This window comes from Homarus americanus, unplaced genomic scaffold (assembly GCF_018991925.1).
Source record: "Homarus americanus isolate GMGI-L3 unplaced genomic scaffold, GMGI_Hamer_2.0 scaffold29963, whole genome shotgun sequence".
NCBI lineage: Eukaryota > Metazoa > Arthropoda > Malacostraca > Decapoda > Nephropidae > Homarus > Homarus americanus.
In genome coordinates this window covers 416137-435395 of record NW_024743443.1, presented here as the reverse complement: position 1 = coordinate 435395, position 19259 = coordinate 416137, and the positions used below count along the sequence as shown (strand labels likewise).

The following is a 19259-nucleotide window of genomic DNA, read 5'->3' as shown; positions in this document are numbered from 1 at the left end:
AATATGGGTATCAACATCTCATACAATAATGATGCAGGAATTAATACCGCCGTTAGAGTCCCTGTACCTGCATCATGTCCGATTCTCTGTGTACTTCCTAGTCTTAAGGCTGATGCTTCCTACTCCAATAACATTGACAGACGATGATAATAACTATGGATAAAAATGGAAATATATTTAAGACATGTTTTTTCAAGTTTAGAGTTTACTAAAAGACACTGCATTAAAACCAGACAATACTTTAAGAGAAACTTGTTCAAGGTTTCGGATTAATGTTTTCCAGCAGACGACGCACAGCAGACGACAAAATCGAAGTGCAGAGAGTGGGCCGCTGCTGGGCCTTTTTTCAGCAGTATCTCAGGTATTTCTCCTGTATATTTATCATATTCTTGTACAAATATTGTGGTATATGATTACTACAGTTAAAGAGGTCATCTCAAAGTTTATTGAAGGTGGAGTCAATGTCGTAAAGGGAGAAGACTGGTGAAATGATAAATTAAAGTTAAGAAGATTTTTCCTTGAGATGCTCGACCCAAGATAAACAAAGACTTAGTTTTTTCTTGGACATCATTGGTGTTATTTGCCGCTTTTCTGTCACTCTTAATTGTATCATAGGATTTAATACTGTATTATGACTCAATGTTACGGAAGTTAAATGTTAAGACTGTACGTGATGCTTGATGCCACTTGAAACCTCTTCCTGTCCCTTTAGTGTCAAACCTCAGTAAAGGTGAATAGTGTTAGTCAGATAAAGCTTTGTGGCAAGGATGTAATTTTTGGGTGTATCAATAATGACAACATACATGATGAATTAACCAAACCCAACTTAATCTGACAATCAAACCCAGAAATTATTTTGTAAGCTTTGAAGTAATTTAATATGTGATGTGGCTTTGTGGCCGTAATGTTGTGGTTACCTAGCCCACAAATTGCATGACCTTATTAGGCCACTAGGTTAGATTAGAGAAAGTTTCACCCATTGAAAAGCTCTCCAATGTAATGCAAAATGTAGGATGGTATGAATTCTATTCCCTAAGAATGCAATATCACAATCACTTAGCCTGTGGGCAAGGTAGTCGCAATATTATAGCCACGGAGCCACATGGTTTAATTTCCGTGAGGGGGGAAGAAAGCTGACTGCATTTTAATGCCCACATTGTTCTTGATCTATTTTGGGTCTAGTGCTAGTACAAGGCAGAAACTGGAGTATCTGGAGAAACCTTAGTATGTTTAGTAGGTTCACATCTGACCCGGGATATGTTGGTTAGAGGCAAGTGGCTGCTACTATAGCGTGCTGTTTACAAAATATTTTGATTAGGGTAGGTTAGTTTAGGTCAGGTCAGGTTAGGCAAGGTTAGGCTAAGTTAAGTTAGGTTAGGTCAGATAAGGTTTGAAGATATCTTTGTAGACCGCACGCTATAGTAGCACCGGCAAATGTGCTACTACTTTACCACCACCATCACAATACAGTACAGTAATGAAGACATAAGAACATAAGAAAATAAGGAGTCTGCAATAGGCCGGTTGGCCTGTGCATGGCAGCTCCTGTCGAGAGCTACTACCACTCTCCATCATCCATGAACCTATCTAGCCTCCTTTTGAAACTTTCCAGAGTTCCTGCACTTACTACAAAGTTGCTAAGCTTGTTCCACTCGTCCACCACCCTATTTGTGAACCAGTTTCTTCCTATCTCCCTCCCAAACCTAAACTTATCCAACTTGAATCCGTTGCTCCGAGTCCTATCCTGCTCGGATATTATAAGAACTTTATCTATATCCCCTTTATTGATTCCTTTCACCCACTTAAATACTTCTATCATATCTCCCCACACTCTTCGCCTTTCTAGGGAATGCAAATTAAGTTTCTTTAACCTATCCTGATATGGAAGGTTTTTAAGTCCCGGAATCATTTTTGTCATTCTTCGCTGTAACGACTCTAGTGAATTTATATCCATTCTATAATAGGGGCACCAGAACTGAACCGCATAATCGAGGTGTGGCTTGACTAGCGCAAGATATAGTTGCAATAAGACCTCTGCACTCTTGTTACTTACACTTCTAGATATAAAACCCAATACTCTGTTTGCCTTATTTCGAACATTAACGCACTGTTTTCTAGGCCGTAGGTCCGGGCTTACAAGTACCCCTAGGTCTCTTTCACAAGTCGACTTCTCAAGGTTGATGTTGTTAAGGCTGTATACATTATAAGTATTTGTTCTTCCAATATTAAGTATGCTGCACTTGCTGGTGTTGACAAAATGGAAATTTATATTATTTTAGTGTGGGTTTGATTTCAAGTTGATAACTATGACATTGTGAATCTACTAAGTACTGTGTAAACCAGCAACAAAACTACAGTATGTGGAGAGAAGCAGTGGTTTGAGAGAATGTCATTGCCAAAATTTACATTCCGTATTGTTTTATCTACAGTGCTATAACAGCACAGCGAGTCTAGTGCACTAATTTTCTGTATACTGTGTACAGTCTGTGGTAGGCCAACACGATTAGCATAAATCTTCAGCTGTGGTGACTACAGACTACAGTTATTTAGTTTTCACTATCAAATCAGTATCAAGTAAAAAAAATTGTCTTAGAGTGCACCTTACCTTGGTTTATTATAACATGGATTATACCACATTACAGTAAAGGTAGTACCATGTTGGAAATACTGCTTCTTGTTGGATCAGTGAAGTTTAGCATCATTGGGTCTGGCCCTAAGAACACCAGATGCTGGTGGCATAATAAGTACCTATACTTTACTGGAAACCAGCATCCCTTGGCTTTATCAGCTGTCCTTGGTCAAATTGACTGAATAACAATTATTTATATTATTTTTGTGTTGACAAATTTTGGTTTGGAATGTATTTAATTTTAACATGGGATCCTACTTGAAAATGGTCCTGTTTAGTGAGAAATCACCTAACAAACACTTTTTCAAGAATACATATTGCATGTTAAATAGGACCTTTTTGTATATATATACTACTATACTGCATTTTCATATGACAAATATACTTTAGCTACTGAAGTTTCTTGTGACATATATATGTAGAATAATACTGTAATGTGCTGTAGTTTTCTGTTGTGATAGAGATTGATAGAATAACTGTACAGTACTGTGGTTTCCTGTGACATAATAATAGTGTAATACATTATAGCTTCATATGACTCATAGAATAATAATACCTCATACAATGTATTTGAGTTTCATGTAAAAGTGGTACGCATTTATTGATTTCTGTTCACAGATATGGTGTCTTTTGCGAAGTACAGCCTGGTTCCCACAGATGACCCAAAGGAGACAGTAGATCCCTTACAGTCAAGAGTCTCAGGCGCCTTTGATTACAATTCAGCATTCAGCTACAAGTCGGCATTCGACTACAGTAAAACTTCCAGTCAGTACCAGTCTGCGTTCGACTATGGCTATGGTCACAGAGCTCACTCAGTTTCCCTCAATCTTGGGGAGAAGGGTTTGTAGAGGCATTGATTCATATTGCGTCTATAGTTTCCTATCCATGTTGTAGCTTTCTTCTTCTTCGGCAACCTTCATTTTTTCCGGTAGGTACCTAGGAGTGTGTCCAGAGATATTTTCATGCCTTGAAATGTGCTCGAAGTTATGTGGTAACTAGCTATCATTAACACCACTACACATATGTAAAGTTGTGCTGATTTCTTTACCTGAGCATTTGAATTTATCACTGGAACTGATTGCATCCCCTGGATATACATACAATAGTCTTTTTTTCTTTCTTGTCTTTACCTTGTGCTGAAAAACTCAAGCAAAAGTGCCTTCATACATGAAGATTACAGCATACCTCCAAACACAAACCCAGACTTGCACCACTCTCTTAAAAATAGGCTGATTTGTGACTTAAATTTTCTCTCCCATAGTTGGACTCATATCTTCTCAGTGCTTTCCTAACAGTTTATCCTTAATGAATTTCCTGAAACCTTTAGAGTATGCTTTTTAACTGGCCTTGAGTGTGTCATAGTTTTTGACAGGGTTGGCAAGGATATTTCTTTTTTCAGAAACTTGGTTGGATTATGTAGTGTATTCCTTTTAAGATTGGTCTTCATTAGAAATATTGGGAAATCTTAATGTTATGGATCTTTTTGTAATTTAGTCTGTATTTATGGAAATATTATAGCTTAGGATATACCCCAAAATTTTTATAAATATCCTCTGGTAATTTTATTTTTATAGTATGTGATGTCATGGTGGATAATTTAAATACAGAATAATCTTGTTAAAACTGCTGGGATATGTCTACTGAAAGTCTAGTTGCTGCTGCTTGATACAGTCTAGGATGTATCAACACATAATTATAGAACATGGTGATGTTAATATGGGTAACACATACAGTACATTTTTTTACATATCCGTTGAGACATTGTTCCATAACTATTTGACAAATCTCATAACCGAATGACAGAACACATATCGAATGACAATCTAAAATAACTGTTGGTGGTATGTCATTCTCCAATTGTTACATTTTCAAACTATGTGTAGACTGTCGGTTTATTGTTCACGTCTGTCAACTTCATAACTTATGTCAATCATTTCCGTTAGCATGAACGAACAGTTATTTTAGATTGTCATTCGATATGTGTTCTGTCATTCGGTTATGAGATTTGTCAAATAGTTATGTTACAATGTCTCAACGGATATGTGAAAAGGTGTATTGCACCTTGGTTTTACTACAGTGTTTGACAGTGTACCAAATGAAAAGCTAGAGGGCCAACAAGTGAAGAAGAGGATGAAACATTAAGAAATTAATACTTGGATTACTACTCTTTGGGGAATTTTTTTTAACTAAATTAGTTTTCTTAAAAAAAAAATTGCAGTGAAAAGTGTTAGTTCAGTATACGCTCATAGACTAGAAATGTGTGCAGTGTTGGGTTTTACTTTGCACTTACATGAATTTATTGAGCAAATTATTGTGTAAACTTTGTCACAGTAGAAACATTTATGTTGTTCTGGTAGTTCTACCAAAGTTTTTTCTTCCCTTACTTTGCTTTTTACTACAGGACTTACTTTTGTAATTAGTCTCGTTTCTTTTGTATATTTCCCAATATTTCTGGGTGTTCCCTGTCACTGTCTTGTATGTGGGAGAATTTTTCCAAGTTGTCAGTGACCCTTTATATGATGAGGATATTTTCTAAAGCTGTCAGTTTCTAGACATAATTTTTGAATTGCCAACTCTGAGTTTTAATAGAAGTGCATTAGTAGTGAATGTAATTGTCCATCAGCATGATTGCGAAATAAGTAGGGTTTTTAAATAGTATAATTTTTCATGTAAATTAGGCATCAGTTTTTTGCTGCAATGACTGTGTGGTGATGTTTTCCATAACTTATTTGTCTAGGAATACCATATAAACTAAATGTTGCAAGTAACAGTGAAGGTTTTAACCACATATCATTGCCAATTGTGTGTTAATTTATTGAATTTCGATGAATGGTAGAGTTATTCTTATGAAAATGTATGACTTTAGTGTCCCATAGTGCCATAACTATGTACTATTACATATTTAACAACAAAATGAAAGACAAATTTGATGTGGTTGTCTTACCGACATAGAGTGAATAGCCATGTGAACCTATTTGCAGCCCCAGAAATCTTAATAAGTTTCCTGCTGTTGTTGCTTCATTTCTCACATGCTCAACATAGTCGGAGACCTAAAGAGGTCTGTTTAGGTTACATGTACTGTGCGTTTCTCTCCAAGTTTTTGTCTTACTACAGTAGGTTATTATCAAAGTTTATGGTGTATAAAGGTTTGTTTTATGAATGAGATCTTCCTTTTGAGTTTTGTCCCAAGAAATTATGGTCATTTTTGTAGTTGTCAATGTTTCATTATAACCTTGAAGATGGTAGTTTAGGCTTGTCATTTCCAGAAGTTGCAGTGCAATATAAGCGTAATTTAATAATAATGTATTAGATTTTCTTAATGTTGGCACTGAGCCTTTTTTTTAATTTGAAAATTTTTACGTAAGCTGATTTTAATTTGGTTTTATCGTACAGTACTGTTGTCTCTGTATCATGTCGTCACTCCTTTGCCACATATGTAAATATGTGTGGTAGTTTTTTGTTGTGTTTTGTGTAATCAGGTTCATAATTTTCACATCCAGGTATATTTAATCTTTATTGCTTTGAAGGGACAAGGAGGCTGAGTGGATATACCACTTACCTCTTGTCATAAGGGCTGCTGGTTTGCTTCCAGGGCACTTCTATTTTAACCAGTTGTTGTTGAATACTGTACTTAACTTTACAGTTGGGGAAGTGAAGCTTTCCAGTGCATAGCCAGCCACCTTCCCTCCTTATGCACTAAGAGTTTGGTCTTTAGTATGCTTTATGTACACACTGTACATTATTGTCATTTAAACCTCCAAATGTTTAAAATATCCTGGAAAATTTAGATGACAATATCTACAATCTTACACTCACCATTCATGATCATAATTATCAAATGACATATATACCCCTTTGAAAATAAAGGTCACTGTGACCTTCTTCTTTGGAAATATGGCCACAACATAGTACAGTCACCATACTTGTGTATGGTTATCCAATAACACTTTATAACTCTTTTGAAAACTTGGTTGCAGTAACCTACATCTAGTAATTGATACTAATGCAAAACTTGTCATGGCAAACAAACTTTATGTACATGATAATCTAATAATAACTACAGTACTCACCTTTCTCAATACTACAGTAGGTCATTTTGGCCCACATCTAGACAGATTGGGTCGTGTTATGTTTGATATCCAAGTTTGGTCTTACAAGAGTGCAACATAATGCTATCACTAGATTTCATGGGAGTGATTAGGTTATGACACCCAGTCACCTCCCTGAAATAAAACACATGGTTCAACAATGCACCTGCAGGCGAGCTATGTTGATTTTAGACAGCTCATGTCTTTTTGTCCTTTTTTTTTTGCAAACCTCAGTATCTTTCATACTTTGAATGATTTCATTTACATTTGGTTTAACAGAGCTTAATTTTATTGTTTGGAGGAATTTGCACTCTATTAGTTGGCTTTAGAGGTTTCTTTTAAGATTATTTATTTATACATTCAAGGATTATCCTTTTTTGCATAATTACTCTATTTGCTGGTAGACAATCAAGCCTCTTAGAACACTGGTTCTTTTCTGGTCTTATGATATGGATTCAGACACTGTGCTACTGGTTTCATCTTGGAAAGGGAGCTGAACTGAGTATTTCACCTACAGCTATTAAGTACAGTATAATACATAGTGTAAGTTTTGAATTAAGATGAATGATTTCTAATATTTAATTAAAACTGGGAATATCAGTCATTATCATTTTACAGCGATGTACAGTGGGGTATGCTATAACGAACGGATCCTACTACGAATATTCCTATAAAGAACGGTTTTACCTATAAAATTGATAATGCTATAACGAACGAAACTCGTACAACGAACATTATAATTTTTTTTTTTTTTTTTTACTAATTTATTGTTTCTGTATTACAAGTATTAATGATATTCTTTATTTCAAGGGTTTAGATGCATATTTATGCACTTTTTTACAATTTTTACAATTTAATATTATATTTTTCAGTGTTAAGTGGTTGTATTTGGGGGCCTGGAACAGATTAATCCTATAACGAACGAATGCTATAACGAACAAGGTTCTAGAACCAATTAGATTCGTTATAGCATACCCCACTGTATATTCAAAAGTTAAGAGGGTATGGATAATATTAAAAAAAGGTGTTTTTCCTAAATGTATGTGCAGTGCTTAGGGCCAATTGCAAGAACAGTCGTTGTTGAGTGTACGACGCCATTTACAATGACCCTCCTGCCCTGGTCTTTTTTCAGCAATATCGCCTTTAACACATGGAATTCTGCACTTTTCGAAGCTTTGGAGGAGTCTCGAAACAAGTTTCCTGGTGGGAATTATTAGCTAGTGCTGTACTCAAAATATCGAAACTTCGAGATCTCTCCTGAGCTTCAAAAGGGTGGTATAACTGAAACAAGATCAGGGCAAGAAGGTCATCGTAAATGGCGCAGTACACCCAACGACTGTTCTTGCAATTGGCCCTTAGTAACATAGGTTGGATCTTTAGGTATTGCCCGAAATGCAGTGTACTGTATAGGCAACGTAAAATCTTTTATTTATAGTCTGTCTCAACAGACTTTGTTCTGGCTCTCGAACTGTTATTTTATTTTTTTATATTTTTTTTATAGAAAACCAGGTCTATCAGTGTACAAAATAAGCAACTTCAAGCCTGATGGTTATTTACTGGTAGTCTTTACATTTTGTTTCTACATTTGGTGGGCTGTTCATACTGGTTATGGTGGATACAATGATACACAATTATGATTATGGATATGCACCAAGGTGTAACTACCTGGCTCTGTAGCTAAAATAAATTGTGAGCCAGACTCAGGAATGTAGCAAATTTTGTTATGATATTAGAGCATCCTCCAGAATTAGTTATGCCTGTATTTCAGATTAAGATAAAAATGATTGAAAGCACAAAGATCACAATATGTTTTACTGTTTCATGCAATGCATGTACGTACGGTATGTCATAAATTAAATAATGTAGATCACTTCCTTATGACAGTTAGTTAATCCTAGGTGATGCCCATTGCTATTAATGACTCTTGGTAGAAGGACGCTGTTAGACAAACTGCTTGTGCTTGTGCTACCTCACACTTCCTATTTCACTGGTTTTCACAAGATAGAAAAAGTTAAAGCAGGACTGACGATTTATAATGCAGTATACTGTACATCTTTATATATTCATCAATCTTGTACTTGTATAGAAAATTTTCAGGTAGAATAAAATTTATAAAGGTATTATTATACATTAAATACTGATTAATCAATTTTATGGGTTCTTACTATACAGGTACAGTACAGTCGGCCCTTAACATACGCGGGTTTATAATACACGGATTTGCAAATACGCGGATTGCCCCGCCGGAGGAATATTCTGTACATTGAAGTAATTGAAGTACATTCAAATCGCGCGCCATTCAACTCGCGCGCGGCACCGAACACGGGACACCGCCCGCTCCCGCAACCTCACACACACACGCATAGCTCTCCCTCACTCAGTCAGTCTCGCTGTAACCACGCTTGTGTTGACATCAGCATTGTAGTTGCAAAAATATTACATTTCCGTGAATGTATTATATCAAGCACAGTATGAATAGAATATCAATAATATAAGAGTATTTTAACCGAAAACTACTAAAAAAACGAGTAACATATCTTGAACATCGGAAGGCTAGGTAAAGTCTTTTGTTTTCATGTAGTTTATCCTAATTTACATTGAAATGCATTACGTTTCAGCAAAACTACTATTTATTTCTGAGAATATGGAAATGTAATATTTTGCTGAAATGACGTACGTATTACAGTGGAAAGTGACGAAAGCAATGACTCGCTTTCTTTCGTTCAAAAGATGTTACCGTAATCGCTTTTCGAATGGTTTTCAGTTAAAAAACTGTTGTATTACAATAATATTCTATCCTAATTCACTTGTGATGCAACAGTTTTTTAACTGAAAACCATTCGAAAAGCGATTACGGTAACATCTTTTGAACAAAAGAAAGCGAAAGTCATTGTTTTCGTCACGTCCCACTTTCCACTGTAATACGTACGTCATTTCAGCAAAAATATTACATTTCTGTGAATGTAGTATATCAAGCACAGTATGAATATAATATCATTGTAATATAACAGTATTTTAACCGAAAACTATTAAAAAAACGAGTAACATCTCTTGAACATTGGAAGGTTAGGTAAAGTCTTTTGTTTTCGTCATGTATTTTATCCTATTTTACATTGAAATACATCACGTTTCAGCAAAACTACTATTTATTTCTGAGAATATATTCATTCAGGCACAGTTTAGGTAAAATATACATGTGCTGTAACATTTTTTTAATTGAAAACGATTCGAAAAACACGTACCCTCTAGCCCTGTTCAAGGAGAAGACTGGGAGGAGCTGTTTGGTGCTTAAGACGATGACAAGGAAAATGATTTTGATGGATTTTAATGAAAATATTCAGAAAGACCCTGGCACTGTCAAGGAAAGTGGCTGCTGAAGGCTTCCGGGACATGGCAGAGGACGAGATTAGGGAGCTAATTGAAGAGCACGACACTGAGCTGACCGAGGAGGATCTACAGGAGTTAGTAGACTCAGGCAAGGAAGAGGAAGCGAAAGGGAAAGAGGATGAGGAAGAGCACCAAGAAATAACGTTGGAGAAGTTGGGGGAGATGACCAGGAATATTGAGGCACTGAAAAACCTGGCCTATAGTATGGACCCCTCCATGGTGCGTGCCCTGAAATTCATGCGAGGGATGGATGACGTTTTCGCTCCATACAAAAACATCATGGAAGAAATGAAAGAAAGAGACGACAACTCCCCATCACCATGTTCTTTGATCACCGAAGGAGAGATTTAACACCATCAATCACTGGCGGCAGTGAGGAAGCAGCTGAATCCACCGTCGCCCCCACTTCACCACCCGTTATGGAATTGAGTGACGATGAGCCCGATGACCCCCGTCCTGTCGCCGAGGATAGGTACTGTACAGTAAAGTGAAATTTTTATCTCTTTTTTTTTAATAGCTTTTCTTGCCATGTTTATTGTTTGTAAAAATGCACAGCACAGTACAGTTCAGTACTGTACATAGGAAGTGGAGGTGCAGTTATTCACAAAACATTTGTGTTCGTTGTCGGCAGTAGTGACAGGGAGGAGGCAGAGGAGGTGGAGGAGGGAGCGAGTTGGGAGGAGTGGTGACCTTGGACGCGGGAGCAGGGACGAGTGGAGATGCCAGCCAGTACATTACGGGTGTATTAATTGCTTTTATAGCTATTTTTGCATTTTAATATTAAATATTGTACATTACGTTTCAACAAAACTACCATTTATTTCTGAGAACATGGAAATGTAATATTTTTGCTGAAATGATGTACGTATTACAGTGGAAAGTGGGATAAAATTGTGACGAAAGCAATGACTTTCTCTTTCTTTCGTTCAAAAGATGTTACCATAATCGCTTTTCGAATGGTTTTCAGTTGTGGGATTATAAGGTTAATGATAGGATAGAATATTATTGTAATACAGTACGAGTACAACAGTTTTTTAACTGAAAATCATTCGAAAAGCGATTATGGTAACATCTTTTGAACGAAAGAAAGAGAAAGTCATTGTTTTCGTCTTTCCACTGTAATATGTAAGTCATTCCAGCAAAAATATTATATTTCCATATTTATTTCTGAGAATACCTATATTCATTCAGTCACAGTTAAGGCAAAATATACTTGTGATGTAATATTTTAATGAAAATACCAGGTATTTAGAAATACGGTATCGTAGTTTTCTTTTGTTTCAAATTTAATTAACAAAGATTGATGTTTCAAATGTAATGAACAAAAATTTATGTACAGTATCTATAAATAAACTTTAAAAAATGAATACTTTATGTTTTACATCGTCCTGTGCATACCATACCATGCATTTGGCTACTTTGGGCTTGCTATGATGACGCAAGAGATCTGCCCTAGCAACTGTACCGACACTCACAGCTGGTGGTGTGTTGGTGTGTCATTTCCATTGTTTACTGGTAGTTACTGGTAAATATTTTTTAACCTAACGAAACTATTACCCGTTTAGAGGTCGACCCCCATTTTTTGCCAAATAATTTGGTCTTAAAAACTTGAACTACACACAGGTATATACGGTAAATAAGGACATGGGAGGACCAAGTTTTTTTGGGGGGGGGGGGCAGCACATATACGCGGATTTTTAACATCCACGGGTATCTCTGTTACGTAACCCCCGCGTATGTTAAGGGCCGACTGTACTGTATATGGGTGTATTATTTCAGAAATGATATAGGTGATTGTGATTGGTGGATCTGTTTTTGGCTGTATCACTGTTAGGATAAATATTAAACAAACCAAAGGTAACATTTTTATAATAATAAACTATTCATTGTTATTTAAGGTCATGAGAAGTTTCCAAATGTTTTTATATTTAAATACTGTAATGAAGAAAATTTGATGTGAGAATCTTGTGGCAGCTGTGGTTGTAGTTGAGTTGCCAATTCATTAATATAATTTTCTTCATTGTTTAAGCAAATGCAGGTTTACGAAAATTTTGAATTTTCTCATGACCTTAAATAACAATGAACAGTTTATCATACAAATTCTAGCTTTGGTTTGTTTAATATTTATCCTGACAGTGATACAGCCGAAAACAGATCCACCAATCACAATCACCTTTACATACAGCCTTCCTTTACCAAGTATTGCCAGGTAATATTGTGAGCATGAAACCCAGGGTGGGGTCGGTGCATCTTTGGCTGACTGTACAAAGAGAGATGTAATTAAGGAAGAAAACAATAATTTTGTTGTTGTTTGAAATGTTCCTAAGTCTTCAGCTAAACATTTATAACCCTCAATGTATTGTATTTCTTTTTATTTTAGACAATGAAAAGAAGAAGAAGAAACGTGCAAATTGGAGTATCATGAATTGTCTGTCGTCGGTGGCAACATGGATAAGTTATTTCTTCATTGCTCTTACCTTCCCCATCACGCTGTGGTTCTGCTTCAAGAAAATCGCCCAGTGGGAACGTCTTATTGTGTTCCGCCTTGGCAGGCTACGAGGTGCTTTGGGGCCTGGCATGGTATTCATAATTCCATGGCTAGATCACCATACTCGTGTTGACATGAGAACCAAGGCTTTCTCGGTGCCCCCACAACAGGTAAATAGTTTAAGTATAGTACTGTACAGGGTATTTTGTTTTATTATACAGAAGGCTGCATACCTGGACCCCATAAATTCTTTCATATCCCTGAAAATTCATTTCAGGAAGAATACAGTAAAATAGTTTTAAAGCTAATAAATGATTTTCTTCCTTTACAACCTATGCAAGCAATCTGTGTCCCTCCAAAATCCACCAAAAGCCAAGGGTGATACACAAAATATACCATGAACACAGCAAACATAGTAGTGATGGGTAGGGTAGTGGAATGTGTGAAGAAATGCTGGGATGTTCATCAAGCTGTTGCATTTGAATTTTACAATTTAATCTCCGGGGGGCCGGTGGTAGAAGCGGTATCGCTCTTGCCTCGCAAGCAAGATGTCACGGGTTCGATTCCCGGGCCGGTGGAAGTTGTTTGGACACTCTTCCTAGCCCCCATTAGTCCCTGTTCACCTATCAGTAAAGTAGGTATCTGTTGTAAGTCGAAAGTTGCGAATTCGTATTCAGGGACAAGTTGTTGGAGCTTCCAATAACTTGGTGACATAAACCATTGACTCTTCAGGCTTCTACGCCCTTGACTCTTCAGGCTTCTACGCCCTTAACTCATGAGACATAAAGGCAAGTATGAACTTAGCATGCTTCCCTGTTGGGCGCTGTAAAAGCTTCTGCGCTTCACCTTACACAAGGATGTAGGGGGGTGCCCAATAAATAAAAAAAAAAAAAATTAATGTCCAGTAATTGTGAGTTAAAGATCCAGGCTCCAGACATACAATCATTTAATTGAATTTAAGCAAACCAAATCTATTTCAAAGAGCATATTGTATTTTCCATAATTCAGTGAGATGTGGTGAAATTTGGAGGAAACGAATTTGAGTGGCCAAAATATGGAGGTGGTCTGAGATTACAGGTGGTTTGATTGACAAGTTTCACTGTAAGTTTGTAATTATTTGGTTATTTATGAAATAGTAACTAGTTTTGTTATAGGTTGGATACTGCAGATGAAGGATTTGGTTTTAATCGAGGAGGTTGAATGGATGGAGGTGGCACTCGCTGCCTCAAGCGAAGTCACTGAGTGTGACTGATGCCTTTACCAATATGGCGGTGCTTTTCTCTCAGTGACGTCATCCTCCTTGGTTGATCCCTCTATAAATGTGCATAATAAATAAAACAATAGTATAAATCCTGCAGAGTTGTCTGTAACCAATGTTGTTCGTAAGTAGCTGCTGCAACTGTGGCCTTGTTGCTCTGACCAAGATGGCAGCCTGGCTTCACGCTCCTCTGTTGCATACACAGCGAACACTGCCTCCATCCGTTCAACCTCCTTGATTTTAATTATACACATCAGTGAGTTGTCATCTTGGAACCCAGCTTCTAAGGATAAACTATTTCTGGGGTTATTAGAGGTAGCACTCGGTAAACAAGTTCAACATTACTACAATTTTTTGCTCTTTGACTTCTACTTCCAGCTCATTACAGCTGATAATGGGATAATTGAGATGGGCTGTGAGGTGAAGTATCGGATCAGTGATGTACAGCGACTGACCACCTCTGTCACCTCTCCTGAACATGGCTTACGCTCATTTGGAAAAACAGTGATGTTGAATGTTCTTACCAAGAATACTGTCAGGTAAGAATTCCTACTTCATTATGGTATTTACCATTATTGATACTTTGATTGTAAATACTTATTATACTTATTATAATGGGAAAAAGGCTTTCAAGATTGAAAATATTACATAGGGATCTTATTTTAGCTCAATTCTCAAACTTATAACCTATAACTATATGTGTTGCCATCCTGCCAGCTGTAGTAATGTGTATTAATTTAAGATTTATTTACAAGCATATTACAAGCCCTGATCAACTCCTTATTGGTTTTACAGAGAGACTGAACGGGATCGTCCCATGATCGCTGCTCAGATACAGAAGGAGCTAAATCTAAGAGTGCTGGAATGGGGTATTGAAATTGGAGAAGTGACACTGTAAGTATCGTCTGTGTTTTCTCTAATCATGGTATTAAAGGTATACATACTGTTCAGATATGTTGTAGGTCAGTGTGTATGCACACAGCAAGAAAAGTATCTTACAGCTGAATATGATGGATTTCAGAATGAGCATAATGGCCCTTGTCATATTGGAAGGGTTAGTATGCTTGATTGCAAAGTGCATTTCTTAATGATGTCATACTAGTAATTGTACTCCTCTTTATGTTACCTTTAGAATGAAATAAATAAGTTTCAATAGAGCCTCTTGAAATCTAGACACCACAGTTTAATTTGTTTTGTCCACATTTAGAAACATCCAATGCAGGAGATAAGTTGCCATATAGGAATACCTATAGCATTTGAGAATGAAAGGAGGTTAGTTTCCACAATGGAATATAGCATATGAAATGAGGTGTGGCTCCAATGAAATACAGGTAGTTAATACATTACAGTTGTATTTGTTTAACTGTAATGCAGACTCACAGACTCTTGTTCATCCAACACCTGACTGAACACAGTGTTTTTGACGCATCACAACATGACTTCAAGGAAAGAAAATCCTGTCTGACAAACATAATCATGCTCTTTGAAATGGTAACAGCCTACATGGATCAAGGCTCACCATTGAATGTGTTGCACAGAACATGGATTTCTCCAAGGCATTTGACAAAGTCCCACACTCACAACTAGTCTCTTAAGATCCAGGCATATGGCATCGTAGACAAGATTTTGAAGTGGATTAACAACTGGCTCAAAAACAGTCAATAAAGAGTGGTAATAAATGGAGTACATTCTTAATGGAAAAAAGTTCAAATTGGAGCATCACAAGGCTCTGTTTGTTTGTGATTTACATAAATGACATAGATGAAAATAGTTTGCAGATGACACGAAGATGTTTTGGGAAGGTAGCAAGTCAAAATGATGTCACAACACTGCAGAAAGACCTGCATGAGCTGTTCAAATGGTCTTGAGACTGGCAAATGCTCTTCAATATTACTAAATACAAGACAAGTGATTTGGGTGTGATTGGATTGAGCAAATGTACATCAATACAGTTGTACCCCACTTAACGTGGTCAATAGAACCCAGAGGGTCCCGTGTTAAGTGAAATCCGCGTTAAGTGAACAACAGAACATATGGGATTAATTCCAATAGAAACTGGCCCGACCCCCAAACTCCACTTTTTGAAGACACATAACTATGTTGTAGTAAAAATAACATCTTAATTTTATGATGGTACATGCACACAATTAATACTTAAGAGAAATAGAGAAATACAGTCGCCAAGTTAATGTCCATTATAATAATGGACTCAACTCCCTCCCCCTCTCACACTACACTGCCGGCTCTTCCCTCTCTGAGAAATTTTTGGGGGAAAACCACTAAATTTTAATAAATAATACCTCAAACTAAAGTTAGGATAATACAATTGACATTGCTGGATTCCTTGTAAGACCAGGAATATTTTGAATATAAATGTCATATATTTTGCACAAAAGATAACATAGTTACCCAGAGAAAAAATTTTATCTAAAATTTGTATGTCTAATGCAAAATATATGATGTTTATATTCAAAATGATCACCAAATTATAAGAATTCCAGCAATGTAAATTATATTCTGACCGGGTAATTTGTATGAATTTTATGAGCTAAAACAAATATCTTCAGTTAATAAAAAAAAAATAATCTTCACGACACTATCTGTCAATCAAAGTACCCCACCTTGCCTCCCCCCTCTTCCAACCGCGCGGTCAGTCCCAACCCTCCCCCCCACCCCCCACCAATCCTCCCTTCAAGAGATGTGGGGTGAAAAAAATAAATTTTAACATTTTGTATTAAATAATACCTCAGATTAAAGTTAGGATAATATAATTGACATTGCTGGATTCCTTGTAAGACCAGGAATATTTTGAATATAAATGTCATATATTTTGCACAAAAGATAACATATTTACTCAGAAAACATTTTATCTAAAATTTGTATGTCTAATGCAAAATATATGATGTTTATATTCAAAATGATCATCAAATTATAAGAATTCCAGCAATGTAAATTATATTCTGACCGGGTAATTTGTATGAATTTTATGAGCTAAAACAAATATCTTCAGTTAATAAAAAAAAAAAAATATTCTTCACAGGGTAACAGATGGTCGGTCGGTCCCTCCCTCCCCCCCACCCCCCACCAACCGTCCCAAGGAGATGTGTCGGAAAACCAGAATACTTAACTTTTTTGTAATAAATTATACCTCAAACTAAAGTTAGGATAATATAATTGACATTGCTGGATTCCTTGTAAGACCAGGAATATTTTGAATATAAATGTCATATATTTTGCACAAAAGATAACATAGTTACCCAGAGAAAAAATTTTATCTAAAATTTGTATGTCTAATGCAAAATATATGATGTTTATACTCAAAATGATCACCAAATTATAAGAATTCCAGCAATGTAAATTATATTCTGGCCGGGTAATTTGTATGAATTTTATGAGCTAAAACAGGCAGTCAGGCAGGGTGGCGGGTGGGGCAAATCTAAAAATAGCGTCTCGAGCCGGACACTCACCGCGTATATGTGGAAAAAATCCGTGTTAAGTGAAAGTTCAGCTCTGGCGAGGCATTGCGTATATGATAAAACGCGTTAAGTGAAACCGCGTTAGGCGGGGTAATACTGTATTCTTAACAGGATACTGTACTTGGAATAGATGATAAAACTGGAGTTAATCATGGAGGAACAAGGATGTTTTGGCATCCATAAGTCATATAGCAACATGTGTGTGTTTTTGTCTCTCTGTAAATCACTAGAGTCACATTCTGATGGACACCCTAATGCTTGGACAAGGTAAAGCTGTAGTTAACCTTTGTACTAAAGGGGCATAAATTCTAGTTAGCTGTATTAAGTAGTATGAAAAGTGCAGTGTAGTATGAATTGGGGTGTAACAGGGCATTACAAAGAGTTGTTAATCAAAGGATTGGTGATTGACACAAAACAATCTTAAATTGGAAATTTATGTCCAGATAATAATGTGGGGGGAATAGATGAGATTTGTAAATACCTCCTGGATACCAGTAGCTCAGTTTCTCCATTGCATATTTCTTTTCAGGTTAGACCAGTTGACTTTACTTGAAATATAGGACTGATCTGGCAAATACAAAATAAGGCTGCCAGTCAGCCATGATACTTTAGGAATAATGCACAGGGCCTGTTGCTTTTGTAAATCCTTGGTAATGTAACATTGATTCCAAAAATACATAAAACATAAATTGCAATTTTGTAGGTAATCAGAGTCAGGAGTGTTATCATGCAATGGCTAACTACTGTATGTTATATAAAAAAAATATATATGAGAAGCAGTTTTCTAGATTCATGGTTGTTGTTCTTGTACAAATGATTATCTTAATACTGTACCGGTATATCATGCAAATTTTGCTTTAATTATTTATACTGTACAGTTTTGTACTTTCATTTTTTGACTATTACAAACACAGTACAGTACAGTACTGTACTTTCTTTTCTTTTCTTTCTCCTTTGCACTCCCTGTGTTTATAAATACCCCTGTGCAGTAATTGTAAACATCTATACTTAAGTACAGATGCTTACAATTATGCTGTTAAGATTTTTCTCAATGAATAATTTCTCCAAATGTAAATCACCTTTTCAGTTAATTATATAGTGTACAGACCTATAGTACACTTCCATAATCCTTTAAATATGATGTCTGAACCCTTTGATTTTGATATGTTCCCAGGATTAATAAGTCCTTCAAACATATTTCTCATGTAATAATTTCCTTTGTCACATGACTGTGGTAAATGATATAATTCTTATTTAGGAGTACCGTCAATATCCTGAAGGAAGCAGAGCCCAACAACCCACTGAAGCCCATCATGAACTGTTTTGGTGGCGGAGGAGGAGAGATCATGGCTCCACCTTTATCAGCCACTTCCGCAACAGGATCGGCAGTTTTCAATATCCCTGGCATTGGCAGCATGGGAGACTTCAGCTTCCTCAGTGGCAATTCGAAAAAGAAATCTGAGGCCATTGGTAAGTACCATTAGTGAGATAAAATATTTACTGAATTTCTAGTGACTTCAGGTATGATATTTACCCCTTATAAGAGTTTTAAGTATTTTATCATATCTCAATATTCTTTACAATTTAATTGGCTCAGCTTTCATTCTGCTTGAACAGTTTACAGTTAGTCTTGCATTAACTGTCATCCTGTAGTGTTACAGGAGTTAACTGGCTATGTTTTAGTTGTGCTTTAACTTTACAATAGAGAAGATACAGAACTTGTAAATATTTTCCTAGAAAAAAAGATTTGTTTCAAAATTTGAAGAGATCACCATATCCAGTATCAGTTAAACTATTTACTTGAGGAATTACTGTTGTTTCTTTATTAATTTATTCAGTACACATTGTATAGGATGTAGGCAGATTTTTGTTTTATTAGAAATTTGTCTAAAACTATAGCTATAAGGATAATGTTTCTATTCAATGTTTAAAT

The 19259-nt window shown here is 36.2% G+C and overlaps 1 protein-coding gene across 1 annotated transcript in view; it reads left to right on the top strand.

Annotated features, from left to right (window-relative positions):
• The first annotated feature begins 286 nt into the window (after positions 1–286).
• The window catches only part of LOC121877164 (stomatin-like protein 1), a 44873-nt gene continuing 25900 nt past the window's right edge, over positions 287–19259 (top strand). Inside the window, exons 1-6 of the mRNA XM_042382776.1 lie at positions 287–361; positions 3248–3469; positions 12485–12762; positions 14229–14389; positions 14646–14744; positions 18585–18796. Of these exons, the coding sequence (XP_042238710.1) occupies positions 3250–3469; positions 12485–12762; positions 14229–14389; positions 14646–14744; positions 18585–18796 (970 nt within the window). The 5' untranslated portion in view covers positions 287–361; positions 3248–3249. The remainder of the gene's footprint in view (positions 362–3247; positions 3470–12484; positions 12763–14228; positions 14390–14645; positions 14745–18584; positions 18797–19259) is intronic.